Raw genomic sequence first — 19,391 nt, 5'->3', positions numbered from 1 at the left:
TCTAGCCATAGTGTTGGTTGGCATGGGAGCAGCTGAGGCTCCCCTCTGCAGACTTTGGTCCTGTGTCCCCTCTGCACCTCCAGAGACTGGTGAGAGACAGGACAACTGCAAACTCTTAGGAAAGAGGAGGCTCCCTCCATGTTTGGGTTGTTGAACTGGGGAGAGGGCCCCTCCTCTTCCTCAACCGCCCTGGGTGGGAGTGGTGGGGAATTGATGAAGAAGCTCCCGGACAGGAGATTAAGCTGGTGATGTCCAAACACTGATTGCTGCCTAGTCCCACGTGACTCCCCCAACCCGTTTCCAGCCGGCTTCCATCCAGCCTTTCTCAGCAAGCAGAATCCTGCTGCATTTCGGGCCAATCCTACCCCTCTCTCTCCCTCTTTCCCTCTCCCTCTCTCTCTCTCCATGCCTTTCACCAGCATTTCTCTTGCTTAATGGCGAGGAGCTGGAGTATGGCCTCCCATTAACTTTTATGCTCCCCATAAACGGCCTGCTTGATTCACAGTGACCGTTGTTCCGCTCTGTTCCTGAGGGTTCCTCCATCGTCATCTTGCTCACAGCCAGCCTGTCACTGCCACGTCCCAGCCCACAGCGCCCCACTCGTGGGCCCTGCTGTGCCCGTAGAGGGAGGGAAGCTGGCATTCACATTTTGTTTACTTTTTCTTTTTCACACAAGCAAAAGCCCCAGGCCTTAGCACCAAACCTCCTGGAGGGAGCTGAAGCTGAGTGAGCTGCGCCTGGGTACTGAAGGGCCCAGGGACAGGAGAAGGACCACGCGCCACCTCCCCTGGAACCCGGGGCCACCAACAGAGGCTGGGGTGTACGCATGGCCTCGTGAGCAGACTGGAGAGGACATGGGAGGACAAATGAGGGTTAGGGGCCATTTCCCCCAGGCCCTGAGTCTGGACACGGCCAGGAGGACATGGGTGAAGCAGCTCTGAGAAGGCCACTTTGAGAGGGTTCTAGTGTCCCCATGCCAGGGCTGCTTTCCAGGGACATGGATAATCAGTCTGAAGGTGGATGAGGATGGGGGCACCCATCGGCCTTGGGGAACCCTCTTTCTCTGCCCCAAGTCAGCCAGTAGCCTCGAATGAGGCTTTTGTCCTGGAGCCTGGGTTCCAACTGGCCTTCCTGCCTCCACTCGTCCCCCACCCTGTAGAGGGCCAGGTCTCTCTTAAAAAGCAAGTCTGATTCTGTCTGATTACTTAAATGTCATCCACCATCCCTTCAGTGCTGAGGCCCCACCACTCGCCATCCCTCCCCCCTCTCTGCCTCCAGCTGCCACGTGGGCCCCCTTTTGCCTCCTCAGACACCCCCGGCCTCCAACCTCTTCCCTCTGAGCCTCAGCAGTGCTGCTTTCTCCACCCGGAAGTCCACCCATCTTCACCTTGCACGTCCCTCAGGGCTCAGCTCCGGTGTCAGCTCCTGGGGTGGCTTTCCTGGCCCAGCTACTGGTCCCCCAGGCCTCCTCCGTGTCAACTCAAAGTCAAGAGACTCTGGCTTGCTCCCCGCTGAAGCCCCATGTGCAGCGGGTACCCAGCACATGGCAGGCCCCTGGGGTGTGGGTACTGATGAGCTCAGGGGGGACTGGAAGGCTGTGAGTACAGTGTCTTCGCCAGCACTCGAGGGGCCCTCGTGGGGCGATGGGATGAATGTGCTCGCTCTGCCTTCAAAGAGATGGGAAGGTGCACGGTGCAAAAACAGTGCAGTCCTTCCCAGAAGGCCGCCAGGCAGTGGGCTGGGCAGAAGAGCACCGAACCTGGAGTCAAGAGACCAGGGCTCCAGGCTTCACTCTGTCGCCATGGAAATGGCTCTTGTCCCGCACAGGCATTAGGTTCTTAGTGTGTACAGTAAATGGAATGAAGTAGATGGTCCCTGGAGTCCCTTCTGGAAGTCTGCTTGCACACTAGGGTTCTCCTTCCCTCACGCAGGCCCTTCAGCGAAAACTCTGTGGTCAGTGCAGCATAAGTTTCCAGAAACGTGTGGGGGTACGCCAACAGAGAGCCTGGAATCGGCGGTGGTCTGCTTGGAGTTTCATATTTGCCCCTCGTTAAAGGAGAGAAAGAAACAGAGAAGAAGAAGACAAAACACTCGGATCTTGGTACTGAGATTTCATCCGAGCCGCAGTCATCGAGCAGATCCGAGTAGAGAAATCACAGAGACAGTAACTAGGCACGCGCTTCCCCGCGTTAGGAGAGAAGATGAGCTATTGGCTGGAGAAATCTCCCCGGCTCTGTTCAATTATGAGTCTCCGCAGGACGCCTGGAAAATCCCGGCCACTCTGGAGCGAAGGGTTGGAGGAGGCGGAAGGCTGGTGCTGCAGGCTCTTGAAGAATTCGCCAAGTGACCTGGGGCACGGTGGGTGGTGAGACAGGAGGCCAGGCCAGGGTCCCACCTCTTGCCAAGGGCCAGGGAGGGTGGACAGGAGCTGGGTGATGAGATTGGGGGCCTCTCAGACCTGAGAGGCATCTCAGGTCTTCCCAGCAGGCATTTCTTATGTGGGAGGAGACTTGGTTCATTGGCCACCAGTGGGTAAGAAGACGTTTTCTTATTGGAATGGAGGGCAAGTCCCTGCTTAGGGGCACTGTCTCCATGCTGGCTATGAATGGTCTCATTTCCTTATTCCTCCTGGGAACTGTGGAAGGCCCACTGGTAGCCACACTTTGTCCACCAGGAAGCAGTGATGCTGTGTGATTTATCAGCCAGCCCAGGGATTGTGTTCCCAGACGACTGAGACCCCAAGAGGCTGGAACTCCCAGACCACACAGCTTCCAAGTGGCGCATGGGGGCTGGCGCGCAGCATTCCCGACCCTCGATACAACGTCCCTTCTCCCCGTTGGCCCTGTAGTCTCTCGGGAGCCCGTGCCCACTTTTGTACCTTGTCAACGTGTTGCAGACCTGCCCTGAGGAAGGAAGTATGGCCCGGGCTTCGGAGCCCCTGAGAACTGGGTTGGAATCTCTTTCCCCCGAGGAAGGTGTGGCTGGTTGGGGGTTAGGGTTCTGGTGGCCAGTGAAACAGAAATCAACTTCTGGTTGATCCCCAAAGAGGACTTTATTGGGTGTGGGGTCCCAGAGGATTGAAGGAGCTTAACAGCCAAGACTGAGGAAGGGGAGAACCAAGCGCTTCGTGGCTGGCGTCACGGACCACGGAGAACACCCACCGGTGAACTCCCCGCCGCCCCTCAGTCCCTGGGGCTCCTCTGCTTCTGGCCCAAACTCCAGAGAGAGCCTCTGGTTGGTCCAGCTCAGGCCAGATGTGTGCCTGAGGGATGTGTGCCTCAGGCCAGATGGGAGCCCTGGCTGGGGCAGGGCCACACTCTGTGAGCGGGCCAGGCCCGTTCCCACAGGTACACCTCAGCGGTTCATGGGAGCTTCTGATGGGCTTAGTGCCAGGCAGATGGCCCACCCTCCCCTCCCCACAGTCTGCCCCTGAGTCACTGCCAACCTGTCCAAGCACAAAGCCCTAGGAGCCCAGAACCTAGAGAGACGCCTCAGTTTGCCGCACTAACCAATCTCCGGGTGTCCGGTTGACAGAGACAGGGTTCGGCGGGCCAAGATAGAGTTGTCTCTGGGAACCCCACTGCCTGGGGGAGGGGCTGCATCGGAACTGGTGTCCAGCAGGCCCCAGGCCCCTGGTGGACACTGAACCAGAGCCGGTGCCACCTTCAGCTGATGACGAGGCGCCTTCTCCCCCAGACTCTCCACTGGCCTCCCTCTGGGTTGTCCCATTGGGGGAAACACCCTACAGGGCCTCATCGTCACCTAGACTGCTGGAGGTAGGAGGTGGCTTGGAACTGGAGCCCTCTGCCCATTGCCCGGTCGCCAACTTAAGGGACTCGGGTTTCAAGTCACTGCAGAATTCACTTTTCTCTGTCAGGTCTAAGCATTGCAAGTCGAGGACCCACACCCCCTAGAGGGCTCTCTCCCTGTGGGCGACTGGGGTGGCAGCCAAGTCCGAGGTCTCGAAAGCCTCCCCACCCAAGTCCCTGGCAGTGGCGGGTCTGGAGGCTGCCATGACCCGGCTGACAGCTGCAGGAAGCTGCCGGCGGAGCCAAGGTTTAAATGTGTCCCTGCTCACAAGGAGCGGCCGTGGGAGGGGGACGAATGAAAAGAGAGACTGTTAATCCTGAAGGAGGTCTGTGATCTGTGATCTCTCAGGCCCCTGGGCTCCCCTGGGAGAAAAATAAGATGCCCAGGGGCCCCAGGGTGGGGCTCGCCAAGCTGGAAACAGAATCCCAGACATGCCGATCCGAGAGGGACTACAGCTCCCGGCATTAGCCAAGAGGAGACTTTCCCAGCATCGGAAAAGCTCACCTCAGCATTAAACCCATTCCCTCTGCAGCCCCGGGCCCACCTCCACTGCCCAGGCCTGCCGTCTTCCAAAAGCTCACCCCCTAACGTGCGTCTGGGCTTTTCCTCCGCCTGAACCACCAGGCACCAAACGGCACCTGCCCCTCTGTGCTGTGTGGGTCCAGCCCCTTTCCGGAGCTGTCCCCGGTGGCCAGTCCAGCACTTGGTCCTGATTCTCTGAAACTGTGTGAACCCTCCACCTCCCTCGTGGCTGCTGCCACTCTCTCTTGTTCTAAGGTGATGTGAGCACTCACCTCCCCAAAGAGGCTGTAAGTTCTTTTTTTATAATCCTCACAGAGAACATGCTTGTTGATTTTAGAGAGAAGGGAAAGGAGAGAAGCATTCATGTGAGAGAGAAACTTCAGTTAGTTGCCTCTTGTACGCGCTCCGATGGGAGATGGAGCTTGAAATCCAGGCATGTGCCCTGACCAGAAATCGAACCTGCGACTTTTCAGTTTACGAGATGATGCTCCAACCAACTGAGCCACACTGGTCAGAGCACTGTAAGCTCTTGCCAGCAAGACCTGTGTCTTTGGACTCCCACAGCCTGGCATTAATAAGTGGATGCTGAATTAAAAGAAAAAGTGGGCAAAGGGCTGAACAGAAGGACCAGGCTTATCCCCAAATCCAACCTGATCCTATAAGGACCGTGAGGCACCTCTGTGACCCTAAGCAGGAAAAGAGCACGTGTGAGACTTGTCCGGCCCTGGTAGCCAGTGCAGTCACTGCCAGAGAGGCTGCCCCGGCTCTTCATCCCTAGCACCTGGCCATGGACGGCTCCTTCCCAGACTCGGGTTGGAACACCAGTCAGTGTTTGAAGGCATCGCCAAGAAACGAGGCCTTAAAAACTATATTCTCACCCTGGCAACATCATCAGGCTTCATCCTTCTCAAAATGCTTTGGCCTCACCTCAGTTCTGAAGGACGGTGAACACCTTGTCCCTACTTCCCAGGTGGGGACAGGCTTCCCTGACCTCTGCCCAGCAGCTGGGGGCCGGGTGGCGCTGGGATGTGCTCCCCAAAGCTCTGGGCCCTCCTCTGGGCTTCCTGCCTCAGTCAGAACCGAGCGAGCGAGTCTCGAGCAGAAAGCTCTAGACTGGCAGAGACCACATCGGTGATGTTCCTTTCCTGTGTCATTGATCATGGCCGTAACAGGAACACGCCAAAGCGCATGATGTCTTACACATAAGACAAGTGGATGCATCACTTACTTAGCAGTGCGGAGTGGGTGTGAAGTAGGCCCATTTCCTCCACAGTGGGATTCAGGGACCCGGTCCTCTCCACCTGTGGCTCCACTGCTCCCCGTGGCTGGTGGGAAGGGGGCAGTGGAGTTGGTGGGATGCCCCGACTTCTCCAGAGCCTTGTCCAGAAAGGCCATGCCTCCCTTGTGCTCCCACTCCATCCCCAGCTCGGTCATATAGCCACACTGAGCTGCAAAGGAACCTGGGAAACCGTGTAGCCACATGTTCAGTAAGAGAGGACATGAGTTTTTAGGGAGCAGACACCCTGCTGCGTCTGAGTCCCCAGAATCCCACATGGAACAGCTGCTCAAGAAATGGGTGAGGGAACTGAAGGCCATTGTGGCCTAACAGGGTCTCACCAACAGGCCAGGGAGCTGGGGCTCCCCAGAAAGTCCAGCCTAGCCCACGCTGCCTCTCCAGGCCTGGAGTTCCTTTACCCAGCAGCCCGCCTGACTGCGACTGGAGGGAGGCCAGCCCTAGCAGGACACAGCGGGTGCCAATTGGTAAATCACAGCTATTAGGAGCGTTCTTTAGAGATAGGCATGAAATTAAGGAATTATGAGGAGGAGCTCCGAGGGGGGATTAGAGGGAGCAAAGCAAGGCGCCCGAGGGGTGGGGAAGTGTGGAGTGCTAGCCCGGACACCCGGCTGAGCATCTGCCCCCAACCCCGTGTGACGGGCCGATTGTGCCCCTTCGGATTCTTGTACTGGAACCTGAACCCTGGTCCCAGAAGGCAGCCTTCTTTGGAATGTGGGTCTTCAACGAGATAACCAAGCTGAAACGAAGACATTAGCATGGGCCCTCATCCAGTCCCTGTGAGAAAAGGAAACTTGGGAAATGGACGCACTCGGGGAGAACACGACCGTGTGAAGGTGAAGGCCAAAGTCAAGGTGGCGCTTCCACAGGCCGCTACATGCCCGCCACTGCCATTAGACCCCCGGAAGCTGGGCAGAAACTTGGAACAAGTTCTTCCTCAGAGCCCTGGGAAGGAACCAACTCTGCCCACACCTTGATCTTGGACTTCTGGCTTCCAGACCTGTGAAACAATGTACTCTTGTTGGTTTAGCCACCTGGTTTGTGGTTATGGCAGCTCTAGAAATGAACACCCCACCCCCACCCCCGTCTCTGTGCTGGGATGATGGAGACTGAGTCGCTTCCATCTGGCCTCTGGTCCCTCATTTGCAGACACATCGAAGGACAAGAACTGGGGTCTCCCCCAACCAAGCATGCTGGGCTCGCACCGCCCTGTGTGGCCTTTCTTCTTTTCACACCTTGCTGCTCCCTTCCGGAGTGGCCACCCACCCAGGGCTCTGCAACTTCAAGTCACCCCCACAGAGACTGTACCGTAAAGTCCCAACCGAGCCTCCCATGCCACACCCCCACCCCAGCCCAGCACTGCACACCGTTGCTGCTCCCTGCCTACGCCAGGCTGTCTGAGGCTCGGGACTGCAAGGCTAACCTCCCTGTACGCCTTGGCCCCTGTGGGTCCTTTGCTGGCAGGGACCAACGGGGCACTCCCTCCATACNGGGCTCGCACCGCCCTGTGTGGCCTTTCTTCTTTTCACACCTTGCTGCTCCCTTCCGGAGTGGCCACCCACCCAGGGCTCTGCAACTTCAAGTCACCCCCACAGAGACTGTACCGTAAAGTCCCAACCGAGCCTCCCATGCCACACCCCCACCCCAGCCCAGCACTGCACACCGTTGCTGCTCCCTGCCTACGCCAGGCCGTCTGAGGCTCGGGACTGCAAGGCTAACCTCCCTGTACGCCTTGGCCCCTTGTGGGTCCTTTGCTGGCAGGGACCAACGGGGCACTCCCTCCCTACACACCGGCACCTCACAGCTCCTGACCCTCTGTCTTGACGGGTGGGGGATCCTGGACTGACATCCTTCTGCTTGAGCATCTCCATCTTCCAGTGAAAATTTAATTCAGCCCCAAACATCAGCCAGTGTTCTTAGCCCAGGAGTTTTTCTACACTTCCCCATCATGATCCCAGCAATCAGAATGACTTGTAGCTTTGAGAGCTCACCGGGTCCTTCCGCCTCCAGGGCGTGGAAGCCAAGGGCTCGCACTCAGGATATGGGCGGCCCGGGTTCGAATCAGCTAGGGCACTGAGGAGCAGGTGGTGTTAGTAACCCTCTCTACCTCCCAGGCTTAGTATGAAGATGAAGGGAGTTAACAAACATCAGGGGTTTAAAATAGTGCCTGGCTCGTACTGGGTGCTGCACGAATCCCTGCCATTGTTCTCACTGTGAGGGTAACGGCTCCCCTCAAGTCCAAGACCCTGCCACCCCTCAGTTCTCCACCTTCCACGTGAATTGCTGGGTCCTTCCTGGAAACACACAGCCCTGCAGCCCCACTAGGCTGTTCCCACAGGAGGTTAGGGCCAGGGTAGGGGCCGGGCTCACAGACAAGCTGCCACGGGGCAACCCCAGAGGGGCAGCCGCCCTCGAAAGTGATCGGCCCCAGGACGGGGACCTCCTCCCACATGGCCCTCTCCAAGACGAGGGTTTGATCCGTTTGGCCCTTGCACCCGGGCTGTGACCGGGAGACAAGGACCTGATTCGCAGCAGGAGACAACCACTTCAAATTACTAGGAAGTTCAAACTGGTAGCCACTTAGAAGAATAAATGTTGTTTGATCATTTTCCAACACGGAGGATGACCCCAGTGACGCCGGTGGACTGTGTGGCCCCGCTGTGCTTCTCACCCTCGTGCCCTCCTCCGGTGTGGGCGGCCTGCGCCAGCAGCTGGGCCACTCCTGCCTCCACCGCTCCTGGTGTTAACCAGGAGTCTGGGAAGGATGGGTTAGAGAAGTAACTCCTGGTGACTAATGAAGTATCCTCACACCGTGGCCCGACCCTCGGGAGGGAGAGGGCCACCTGTCTCTGGGAACACTGGCCAGCGACCCCCAGGAGCGCCTCAGAGTTCCCGCAGTGGGGCCAGTGCTGGGTCTCAGAATTAACCCCTCTAAACTGCACTCACTCCGCAACAGCACCCATGGCCGTTCACGGAGACAGAGGTCACGTGTGAAGTGAATCGGAAATGGCTTTCTCTCTTACTGCTTGCATCAGCCTTCATTTTCTCCCGAGTCGGAGCCTTAGGCCACCACTAACCAAATTCAATTTGACAGTCATAAGTGTGAGGTCCTTAGGACTAAACACTGCACTCAACAAAAACAGGTTGTGGGAGATGTGACGGCCCTTGTGAAGAAGCCCTGGGAGGCCAAGTCCACAGGAACACCGGGTCCTGAGAAGGGGCGGGGGCGGGGCCGCCGTGCTCTGGGTGGGTCAGATCCAGCCAGGGACGGTGGGTTTGCTGGCCGGGTGGGGTTCGGGGGGCTTGTTCTTCTGGGCACCAAGAGTTGGGAGCTGACTCAGAGGAGGGAGCAAGGCTGGAGAAAGAAATCTTCGAACCAACCAGTAAAGAAATGGCTGGAAGAACTGAAGATGTTTGACACTCATTTAGAAGAAATACCCAAATTCTTGACTACGGGGTGGGGCATCTCCTTCTCTCACTTCCTGCCCCTCCTCCACTGCCCCCGGCTCTTTAGACTGTGCGTGGGGTTGAAAGCAGGCTTCTAGGTGTCAAACTCATTTCCACCAGGGATCACATCAACCTTGCAGTTGCCTTCAAAGGGCCGAATGTGACTTTAGGACTGTGTAAATGTAACTACTCCTTAACTAGGGGCGAGGAGCTCGGCGCTGCTGCCGGATAAAACAAGGCGAAGGGCCAGATTCGGCCCACCGGCCTGGTGTTTGCCACCTGTGCTCTAGACTGTTGTTAGCAAGGTCTGGCCGGGGGAGGCAGCTTGCAGGCCGCCTGGTGTCCTCAGCTTTGAGGCTCCCTGCAAACCCTGGACAGCTGAAAGAGCCGCTGTGCTTCAGTGCCATCAGACACAGTTCCCCTCTTCCATGATTTGAAGGGGTGACACGTGATCGGGGGGGAACCTCTATTGCCATGGATTATAAATAGCAGCTGTGGGTGAAATTTTGTGGAGGCAGGGGACCTTTCGGGAACTTAAAGCTGTTTGAAAATGGGATGCTTCGGGGGTGATGAGGTCCCCATCGCTGGCAGTCCCCAAATAGGAGAGCCCTGGGGAGAGGATTCAGGACCCCGGGGGGACCTACACCAGAGGACTGGGGAAGGTGCTTTGGAAACCTAGCCCTGAGGGGTTGAGGTGTTTCCTTACAGCACACCCAGTGAGAAGATGTATTTGCAGATACCCAGTAAACACGGCTGCCTAGGCATCAGCTGTGGGTTCCTATAGCAGACAGAGGGGCAGGAAAGCCTATCCCATCTGGAAGTGGGGCACCTCCACCTTCCTGCAAGGCTGGGCTCCAACGATGAGTGAACCAGGAGACTGCACTTCCTGTCACACAGCAACATGCCTGTATTAGCTTCCTAGAGCAGCCGTAGCAAATGATTACAAACCAGGTGGTCCAGCCCTGACTGGCATAGTTCAGTGGATTGAGCGCAGGCCTGTGAACCAGGTGATCACGGTTGGATTCCCAGTCGGGGCACATGCCTGGGTTACAGGCCAGTTCCCAGCAGGGGACGCATGAGAGGCAACCATACATTGATGTTTCTCTCCCTCTATCCTTTCCTTCCCATCTAAAGATAAATAAATAAAATCTTTAAAAAAACTAACATCTTCAAAGAATTACTTAGGAAGTCTGTAATGTAACTGGAATGATGATATATTTACAGATTTTACTCAAAAAAAAAACAAAAACAGGTGGTCTAGAGCAACAGAAATTGTCTCCCAGTGCTGGAGGCCAGACGTCCAAAACCAAGGTGTCAGCAGGGCCACGCCCTCTCTGAGTCTCTGGGCAGAAGCCTTCCTTGCCTCTCCCCAGCTCCTGGTGCTTGCAGGCATGCCTGGGCGCCCTGTGGCCTGTAGACACATCAATACAACCTCTGTCTCTGTCTTCACCTGCCTTCTCCCCTGTGTGTGTCAGAGTCCACATTTCCTTCTTATGAGGACACCAATCATTGGATTTATTTTTTTAAGATTATATTTATTTCTAGAGAGAGGGGACAGGAGGAAAAAAAGGTTGAGAGAGAAACATGATATGCGGCGGGAGACACATCTGTTGACTGCGTCTCCCCAACCAGGGACCTGGCCTGCAACCCAGGCATGTGCCCTGACAGGGAATCGAACCCGAGACCCATAGATCTTTGGGGTGATGCCCAGCTCACGGAGCCACACCAGTCAGGGCACCAGGCATTGGATTTGGAGCCCACCCCAGTGTGACTTCATCTTAACTGGATTCCATCTTCAAGATTCTGTTTCTAAATAAGGTCACATTCACAGATACCAGGGGTTAAGGACTTCAATGTATCTTGTCGGGGGAGCACCGTTCAACCCACCACAGCGCCCATTCCTTTCGTCTGTGCAGAAGAGTGTGGCGCGCGAGAGGAGGGAAAGGAGAAAGGGCATGCATTCGTGTATCTTGGAGCGTAATTCCACACAGAGGAATCTACAGTGTGCTCACACAGCCCCAAGAGAGGGGAATGTCTATTGCTCTGGTATAGTTGAACTGATAAACCGTAAAGATGGATGGTTATGAGCCCCTAAAAAGAATGCTAAGAATGAGTTAGTGTTAGACAGTGATTTCTACTCACGATTTCGGTCAGATATAAAATAGCATTCTCAGTGCCGGGGGGAGGTCAGCCAAATCGGTTGGAGGAACATTTAGAACAAATGCATTTATACACAAGCTAACGTTTCAAAACCTGAGTTTTATTTCCAGATTGAAAGTATCAATATAAGGGCTCCACATTTCTGCCAAAGCATGTTTTTCTTTTAGCATTATCAGTGATGAAGCAAGATCCGTTCCCCTGGTCCCTACACCCTTCATTTCCTTCTAGGATTTTCAGTAATGTTCGGATTAGGATCGACATATTGGTTTTTATTTAAAATAAACAGGTTTTCTTAGAAGTAAGATCTATAGATATTGACCTGGAGAGATGTGTGTACATATTGTTAAATGAAAAACTCCAGTTACAGAGTGTAATTCCACTTTAAAATAAGCGTATAGCCAATCTCAAGACCAGTCTGTCAGTCCCTCATAAAACCAAACACGAAGCTCTCGTGTGAGCCTGCATTTGCTGTCCTGGGCATTTATGCCAGAGAAAGAAAACAGGCCCCTCCCAAAACTTGTCCACGAACGTTTACAGCAGCATCATTAGGAACAGCTGGGGACCACAGGTGCGATCACTGGAAACAACGCAGATGCCACACCGTGGCGCACCCATGCTGCGCAATAGTGCGCTGCGGTTAAAAGGAACACGCTCTCGTCCTGGTCCATGTTTTCTCTGCCCCCTGTGCTCAGCTGTAACAGGGGAGTCCAGCAGGACACACAGCAATCTCCCTCTTAGTTTGGCGGGGGTGTCCTGACTATAGGACTGGCTCTTAAAGGCACAAGAGGACAAGAAAAAGAAAAGAAAAAGAAACACACTCTTGCTATATAAACGACTTGGATGAGTATCCAAGGATGCTTGCTGAGGGAAAAGAGCCGACCCCCACGGGCTACATGCTGCGTGAGTCCCTTTGAGAACATTCTGGAAAGGACAGAACTCGCAAATGGAGACTACCTTAGTGGTTGTCATGGGTGAGGACAGGGGCTGGGGGCAGGAGGAGCTGCGTGCGTACAAAAGAGGGGCAACGTGAAGGGTCCTGGTGGGGGTGGGACGTTCTGTATCTTCACTGCAGCCATGTCGGTGTCTGCTTGCGATACTGTAGTTTTGCAAGATGTTACCATGGGGGGGGGCGGTACATGGGGTCCCTCCGTATGGTTTCTTACAACCATGGGTAAATCTACAATTATCTCCATGCACAAGGTTTGATTTTTTAGAAGCATAGGGGTTGACCTCACGTACATGTACATGTGTAAGCTGCGCTCCCAGGAAGTGCACGGCCGACCTTTGACCTCTGGACACAAGTCTGCAGAGAGAGATAATTTTTTTCTTTTTCAACCTCTCACTGGCTGCTTCCAACAAGCATGTGTGACTTGGTGACTGTATTTAGACTCATAGAGTAGACCCAAAATTTGGGGGTGGGTGACAAAGAGCAGAATGCTTCGCCAAGCCCACCATGCCTGGAAAATGCTTGTTCTGAATCTGAGGTATGGGAGCCAGGAGGGAGGGGAGGGTGTGGCTGGCCCGCTCTGGCCTCCGTGTGCCCCCACCTCCCTGCCATCCTGACCCCAGCCTCTCTTGGTGCTCTCGCCTCTCGATCACAAACACTCGTGGTTCTTCACCAACTCAGCCACTCACGAAAGAGTAAGGACCTGCAGAGCAGAGGGCAGGTGATTTCTGGGTCCAGTGGCAGCGAACCGGCCCGGAGCCATCACCGTGGGCCGAGAATCGTCTAGGTGCCTTCTGCATACTCATGCGAAATCCCGAGGAGTAAGGCCTGTGGTGGTGTCTGTCCCACAGATGAGGAGACCAACTGGCTAACTAAGTTGTTCGTGCTTGACACAGTTGAAGCGTGAGGCCCTCAAGGTGTCATCTCTGAGACCCTCCTCTGCTCCTCACCATCCCTAACCAAGCCCAGCCTACCCACCAGTGGCCCCTGTGGGCCTTCAGGAAGCAGGGGGCCAGCACCCTAGCTCTCTGGAGGCAGCAGACAGCGGGAAAGCTCCAGGAAGCAGCGGGAAGCCGGCTAATTGGTAAACAGTGGAGTATGCTCGAGCTCCCCAGTGGATGCTGGGCTGACACAGGCCCTGCTCCCACACTGTGTGAGGTCAGGCCGGGCTGCCGGGGGCCAGCAGGACGCTTGGCAGCAGCTGCAGAACAAGAATTGGGCCCAGCTGGAAACCGTCCCAGCCTGGCTGTGTGGGCTGTCAAGATGAGCTCCTTGGAGGAGCAAGGAGGCCGACCCCAGGGGGGAGGGCTTGGAAGGCTGGGCAGGGCCTGACACCCCATGTGCCCCCTTCTCCACCGGTGCCCACTTCTGTCCCGGGCACTCCCAGACTGCAGAGGCCCAGGGCCTGGGAGAGCAGGATGGAAGGTTCAAGAAGGGAGACTGGTCAGTCCTCCTGCAGCGACTAAACTATCCAGGGTGTCCCACCTCCCGCCCTGTGAAGGTGCTCCTCACAGTGGGGAGGGGAAACCAGGCAGGAGGTGCCTCCATCTTTCTGGAAGTTTCTCTCGCTCCATGTTCTCTTTCTTCACACCAGATGAGAGGATTGGAATCACATGTCCAACTGTGTGCAGTTTCAGCGTGCACCCCGGGGAGGGACTCACCGTAACTGCTTGAGAGAGAGGGAAAGATACGGGCACATGGGGCAGAGTTCATCCTAACTTACTTGACTCATAGCCCTCCGTCCCCATAGGGCCCCCTCTTAGGCCCCCCCCCACACATGTCCTTTGAAGCTCAAGGCTCACTGAACTTCTCTCCTCCCCCCAAATTCGCCAAGCTCTGGCCCTCACCCTGATTTTTCATGGCTTTTTTCTCTGCCTGGAAGGCTCCCTCCTTCCAGTTCTCAGTGGCAAATTCTCTGTCATTGTTTAGGTGTGGCTCCGCAGTCCCCTTGGGTAAGGGAGAGCACGCCCTGCTTGCCCAGGACAGCCCTGCTTGAGGTCTCTCTCTGTCCCCAAATAGTTACAGGCGGTGCTCCCTTCTACTGTCATGGGTGAAAAGCCAGAGTGGGACCACGAGTGACATGGTCTCCTTTGGGGCACTTTCCCACCATGGGGTCATTGCCTGTGTACGTGCCTGTCCCCCTCGAGACTGGGGACGCCATGTCCAGGGCCTGCGCAGAGCCTGGCTCACACGCTTCACACGCAGCAACCAAGCCCAGAATGAACGGGCGAGCCAGCCTACGCAGCTCTCCCAGCAGCCCCTTCCTCTTGTCCCCCGCAGGGATCTATAAAGGGCACTGCTTCCGGATCAACCACTTCCCCGAGGACAACGACTACGACCACGACAGCTCAGAGTACCTCCTTCGTGAGTGTCCAGGCTCCCTTGCTTCCTTTGCGTGCGGAGGGGAAGCCGGGTGGCAGGTGGGCGCTGGAGGGAAAACGGGCTCCGCGGGGGTGGAGGGGGTGCCTTTCTCCAGATGCTCTCGTCTCTCCCTTTCTGGCTCAGAGGATGGAGCTGTGTTCAACGTTGCCATGACATTCTGGGTGTCCCAGTGCAGTTACTTGGCTGAGAGGCCCCCTCCCCAGGGAGACTGAGGCCTGGGGAGAGTAGGTACAGGCATGGGTGTCCCCACTGCCCAGAGCTGCTGGGTGTGGCTGGCTTCAGGGGAGCAGGCGCTGCAGCTGAGCCCGGGTTCGGGAGGTTAAAGACAGAGGCTGGCCCAGGCCCGGCATCCCTGGGGGGCTATGACCCCACCCTCGAACACATTCCCCTGTCAGCGCTGCACCTGCCCCCCCCCCACCAATACACACCAGCACTCGCCTCTCAAAAAAGCAGATTGAGTCTCCCAGGAAGCCTGTTGGGGTGCCAGGCAGCCCGTGGGAGGAGGCGAGGGAGGTGGCTAGAGCAGCCTCTGACACATGGGCCTTAAGCATTTTCAGCACTGACAGGTAGGGCCGCCCCCATCTGTCCCCGCCCTGCCCATGTCCTGTGGCTGGGCTGGCCCCAGAATGGAGCAAGTCACAGCGCGTACGGAGCCCAAAGGACTAACCCTGCTCCATGCCCTGCATCCAGCCAGACCTCATCATCCCTGGGCCTCCCTAGAAGGAAGGAGGGAAGGAGCCCGGAACGGACAAAGCAGCACCGTGTTGAAGTCATTTTCCCCTTTTCATCCCGTGGGGGGTGGGCCTGGCCTCCTTTATGGAGAATCAATACCAGTGTCCTCAGAGGGAGCACAGCTCACTCCACACCTGCTTGTGGATCAGTTTAGTTTAGTGTTATTTTTTGTCTAAGCGAAGGTTTGGGTTCTGAGTCATCTGGTGAAAGAGGACAGTGTGTGGTCCCAGTGGAGCCTCGGGCGGTATCAGGCTTCTCCGGCCAGGCCCAGAACCTGAAATAATTTGGCCAGACCTCCCTCCCATCCTCCCTCCCTCCCTCACCGTCTCCTCTTCCTCCCGCCCATCCTCTCTGCTTTCCAGGGGCCAACCCTGAACCAAGCCAATGACACTTCACAGGGTGACCACTGATGGTCATGCAGGTGGCCGACCGCACTACATGTGCTGAGCATGCGGCATAAGTGACACCCTTCAAGGTGTACAAGGCATGGCCTGCACAACCATCTAGGGTGGCCCCTGGTGCTTAGCCCCACTGAGAGGATGGCCCAGCTAAAATTCCACCCCCACTCAGAACCTGCCCTTCTCTGCCCCACCCCGGGCAGTCAGGGGGTACTAAGGCTCTGGGTGCAGATCTGCCCCACCGCCCCACCCTGGGACTGCAGGAAGGAGGCGCTGGAGAAACAAACCACACCCTCTCCACTCCCCACTTGAACTTGCCTGAGGTTACAGGCATTGGCGCTGGTTCTTCCTCTTCACTCCCCCGTGCCTGTCCCCTCTCCCCACCCCTGTGGTCCCCAAAGTTCTAGGGTCTCTTTCTGGATTGGCCTCATGACTCGTCAGCCCCGAGGTCAGATCATGCGGCTTCCTGAAGTGTGTGTGCAGGACTGCGGACAGGTGTGGGCAAGGCCCTGGGAAACTGGGAGGGGATGGTGAGCGTACCTGGGCCGTATACTCCTGGGCAGGGGAGGGGACAGGTACGGAGCAGGAGCTGTGGCCTCTAGGAAGGCTTGCAACCCCCTCAGGCACAGCTGCAGGAGGAAGCCAGGGAAGGGCCCCCTCACCTGCTTTGGGCTCCTGAAGCCAGAGTCCAGGGCGCCCAACAACTCTCTGTGGCTCGGCCTCCCGGGCCCAGAGCAGGGTGGGTGGGAGGTGGCAGGGGGACCCCAGGGGCAGGCCAAGAGTGTGCCCTGCAGTCGCCATCCAGCCCTGGCTCCTCACACCTGCCAGCAGTGGCTCCGAGGAGGGCACCAGGGCCCAGAGGGCCCAGCAGTGACTTTCCCAAATAAAAGGAGGGGACAGCACGACAGCAGTTAAAGCTCTTTGGGGACAGAACTGTTCTCCAGTGTGCGCTGTGGGGAGAGTGGCCAGGGTCAGTAGCAAGGCCGGAGGCTGCCCAGGAAGAGAAGGGGTGACTGGTTTGGGGCCTGTGATCTCCAGCTGCTGGAGGAACTGGGGCGCAGGGCAAAGTCGATTCTCCAACACAGGGAGTCGTTTCCACTCCGGCTGCAGAAACGGGGAGAACCAGCCCTGATGCTGAGCTGCAGAGGGCAGGCCCCTGTGAACTTGGAGCTGGAGGGAGTAGGCAGCGTTGCAGAACAGGCCAAGGTCACAGTCGCCACAGCCATCCAGCCTGTGTCTCCAAGGACACCCTGGTCCCCAGCATTCAGTCCTGTGGCCTTTGTCCAGACTGTTGATCCCAAAAGTATGCAGAAGCACAGGAGAGAGGGCTGGGAGACTGGTGTCGTCTGTGGGAGACACAAGTCCATGGGAATCCGTGTCTCCACCTTTTCAAGCTTTGGGAGCCAGCCTTGCGCCAGGCACTGCTGTAGGCACTCAGGATGTGGCGGCAAGCAGGGCTCTGCCTTCCTGGTGCCGACATTCCAGTGGAGAGCCGACGTCAGAGAAGGTCGCAGGAGGTTCCACAGTGGCTGCCTATGGGAGAGCCCATTGGAGCTCAGCCGTCCGGGCATGGGGCACCAGCCCCAGCAGGCCCAGGGCCGTGCTCCTCACAGCCCACCTTCACCAGTTCAAGAACTAAGTCAGCCCCCAGTCATGCACTCTGAAGGCTTCCAGAGAAACTGGGCTTCATTGACTTAGGTCGCTGTCACAGGGCTTCCTGCCGGCTCCCTGCTGGGCTCTGGCAGTGCCTCTGCTGGTTTTTGGTCCATAGGCAGCTGTGGGGCTGGGGGGATCACGTTTCTCCCTGCCCCACTGGCCCCAGGAATCCCTAGCATCTTGCCCTGGGCCTGTTGCCCCTTTTCCGGTTCCACATTTCCAGGTAGGGGGATGACGTCAGTGCTAAGCCTCAGAGTGCTGCTATCAGGGCTGCTGGGTGTGTCTGAGGGCGAATTAGAAGTGTACCAGGGCTTGATGTGGCCACAGCCTGTGGGCCCCCAGTTCAGTGCAATCCCAACTTGCTCCACTGTGCATGGCAACCCTGGCTGGCATCCGCACATCCAGAGCTCCGGAGGGAGGCCATGTGGCAAAGGACAGGTGCTCACATGAGAACCTGGGCAGTACAGGCTCTGAGCCTGGCCTGACCTCAGCGACCCGAGGCACCAGGCTGTCTTCTCTCCACCCCTCTGGGCCTCGGCAGGATGCGGGCATCCAGGGAGCCCTGGCGCTGGCTTTTCTGGCCCGCTCAGCTCAGAGGCACATTTCAGAAGCCCGCAGGAAACCTCCTCCCAGCGCCTGCGGCTGTGAGAAAAAACAGGGAGGAAGAGGTGGAGGCGGGAGAAGAGCTTCATTTAACGCCCCAAACAAACTGCTCTCTGTGAGGCAGGGGCACACACTGCTGGGCTTACAGGAGAGGAGACAAACGCTGTCTTCAGAGGCTGAGACGCTGCACACTGGCTCAGCTGGCTCAGGAGGTGGGCGCCTGCCAGCCCTCCCAACTCCCTGTCCCCTGCTGGGGCCACCAAGGGTCCCCGGAGCGAGATTTCTACTGGGCTGGGAGGTATACAGGCACATCAGGGAGGCTGAGCTTGGGGCTCCTCTTTGCGTCCCCCTCCCCTCCTCCTGCCCTTCCAACCAGATGCTAAGCAAGAGGGACCCACATCCCCAAGCCCCTACTAAGTGCTTTAGGAACTTCATTTCATCAGAGTCTCACAAAAACCCTCACGGGCAGGTATCCTTTCTCTAGAGCTGCTGTGATAAATCACAAAACAGCAGGACCTCACCCTCTCACAGTGGGAAGGAAGGCCAGGGGCCTCCAGTCAGCACACGCTCCCTCCAAGGCTCTCCCTGCTTCCTGGGGTCTCCCAGCCCTCCCTGACCTGGGGCTGCACCCCTCCTTTCTGGGCCTCCGTCTTCCCACGGCCTCTCTCCTGTTGGAGATCCTCTTCTGCTGGATCTTCTCTTCCTATGAGAGCACTTGACATTGGATTCAGGATGCCAAGTCTAGGATGGTGTCATCTCCAGATCCGGAATCTAATCACATCAGCAAAGACCTTCTTTCCGAATAAGCTCCCATTCGTAGGCACTTGTGGCTAGGACTTGGACGTATGTTTTGGGGGCCACAATTCAGCCCCTGACAGGTAGGTATTAATACTCTCCCCAAGGCATCAAAGGGGGAACACCGGCAGAGCAAGGGAGCAAATCTCTCTCTGCCAGACACCACAGTCCACATGTATCTCTCTGTCCAGCTGCCTCCTCCTCTGTGACCCCAGGAGGTCCTGAGCTTTCATGTCCTTGTCTGTGGGGGTGATGACAATGATGACAATGACAACAGAGATAAAGGCTGTCACTTCGGAAGTCCATGCCATGGCCAGGCCCGGTGCTAAGTCCCTCATTTGTACAAAGCCAGCCTTAGGCTGCAGGTACTATTATGCAGCAAGTTCCACAAACAGAGAAACTCTGTGTTCAAGAGGCGAAGTGACTTGTCCAAGGTCACACAGCCAGTGCCAGCGTGTCACAGAGCACAGCCTGTTTCCCGACCCACGCAGTGCCAGGCCTGTGTCCTCAGCCACCCCTCGGGATTCCTGACCCACGGAGAGCCATGCCTCTCGCCAGCCTTCAGAGGCTTCTCAGAGACCAAGTCCCCAGGAGGGCTCAGCAGCTGGGAGGGCTCAGCAGCTGGGAGGGCTCAGCAGCTGGGAGG

At 56.9% G+C, this 19,391-nt stretch overlaps 1 protein-coding gene and 1 non-coding gene across 2 annotated transcripts in view; both read left to right on the top strand.

Annotated features, from left to right (window-relative positions):
• The window catches only part of CACNG4 (calcium voltage-gated channel auxiliary subunit gamma 4), a 51,485-nt gene that overhangs the window by 27,859 nt on the left and 4,235 nt on the right, over positions 1 to 19,391 (top strand). The window contains exon 2 of the mRNA XM_037070159.1: positions 14,460 to 14,543. Coding sequence (XP_036926054.1) covers positions 14,460 to 14,543 — 84 coding nt within the window. The remainder of the gene's footprint in view (positions 1 to 14,459; positions 14,544 to 19,391) is intronic.
• LOC119003813 (small Cajal body-specific RNA 11) lies at positions 11,888 to 12,026 on the top strand. The gene has a single exon (XR_005070029.1).

The sequence above is a fragment of the Sturnira hondurensis genome, unplaced genomic scaffold, assembly GCF_014824575.4.
Source record: "Sturnira hondurensis isolate 20B ecotype Veracruz unplaced genomic scaffold, ASM1482457v3 Scaffold0018728, whole genome shotgun sequence".
Taxonomy (NCBI): Eukaryota; Metazoa; Chordata; class Mammalia; order Chiroptera; family Phyllostomidae; genus Sturnira; species Sturnira hondurensis.
Note: the sequence above shows the minus strand (reverse complement) of the source record. Positions and strands in the feature narration are given on the sequence as shown.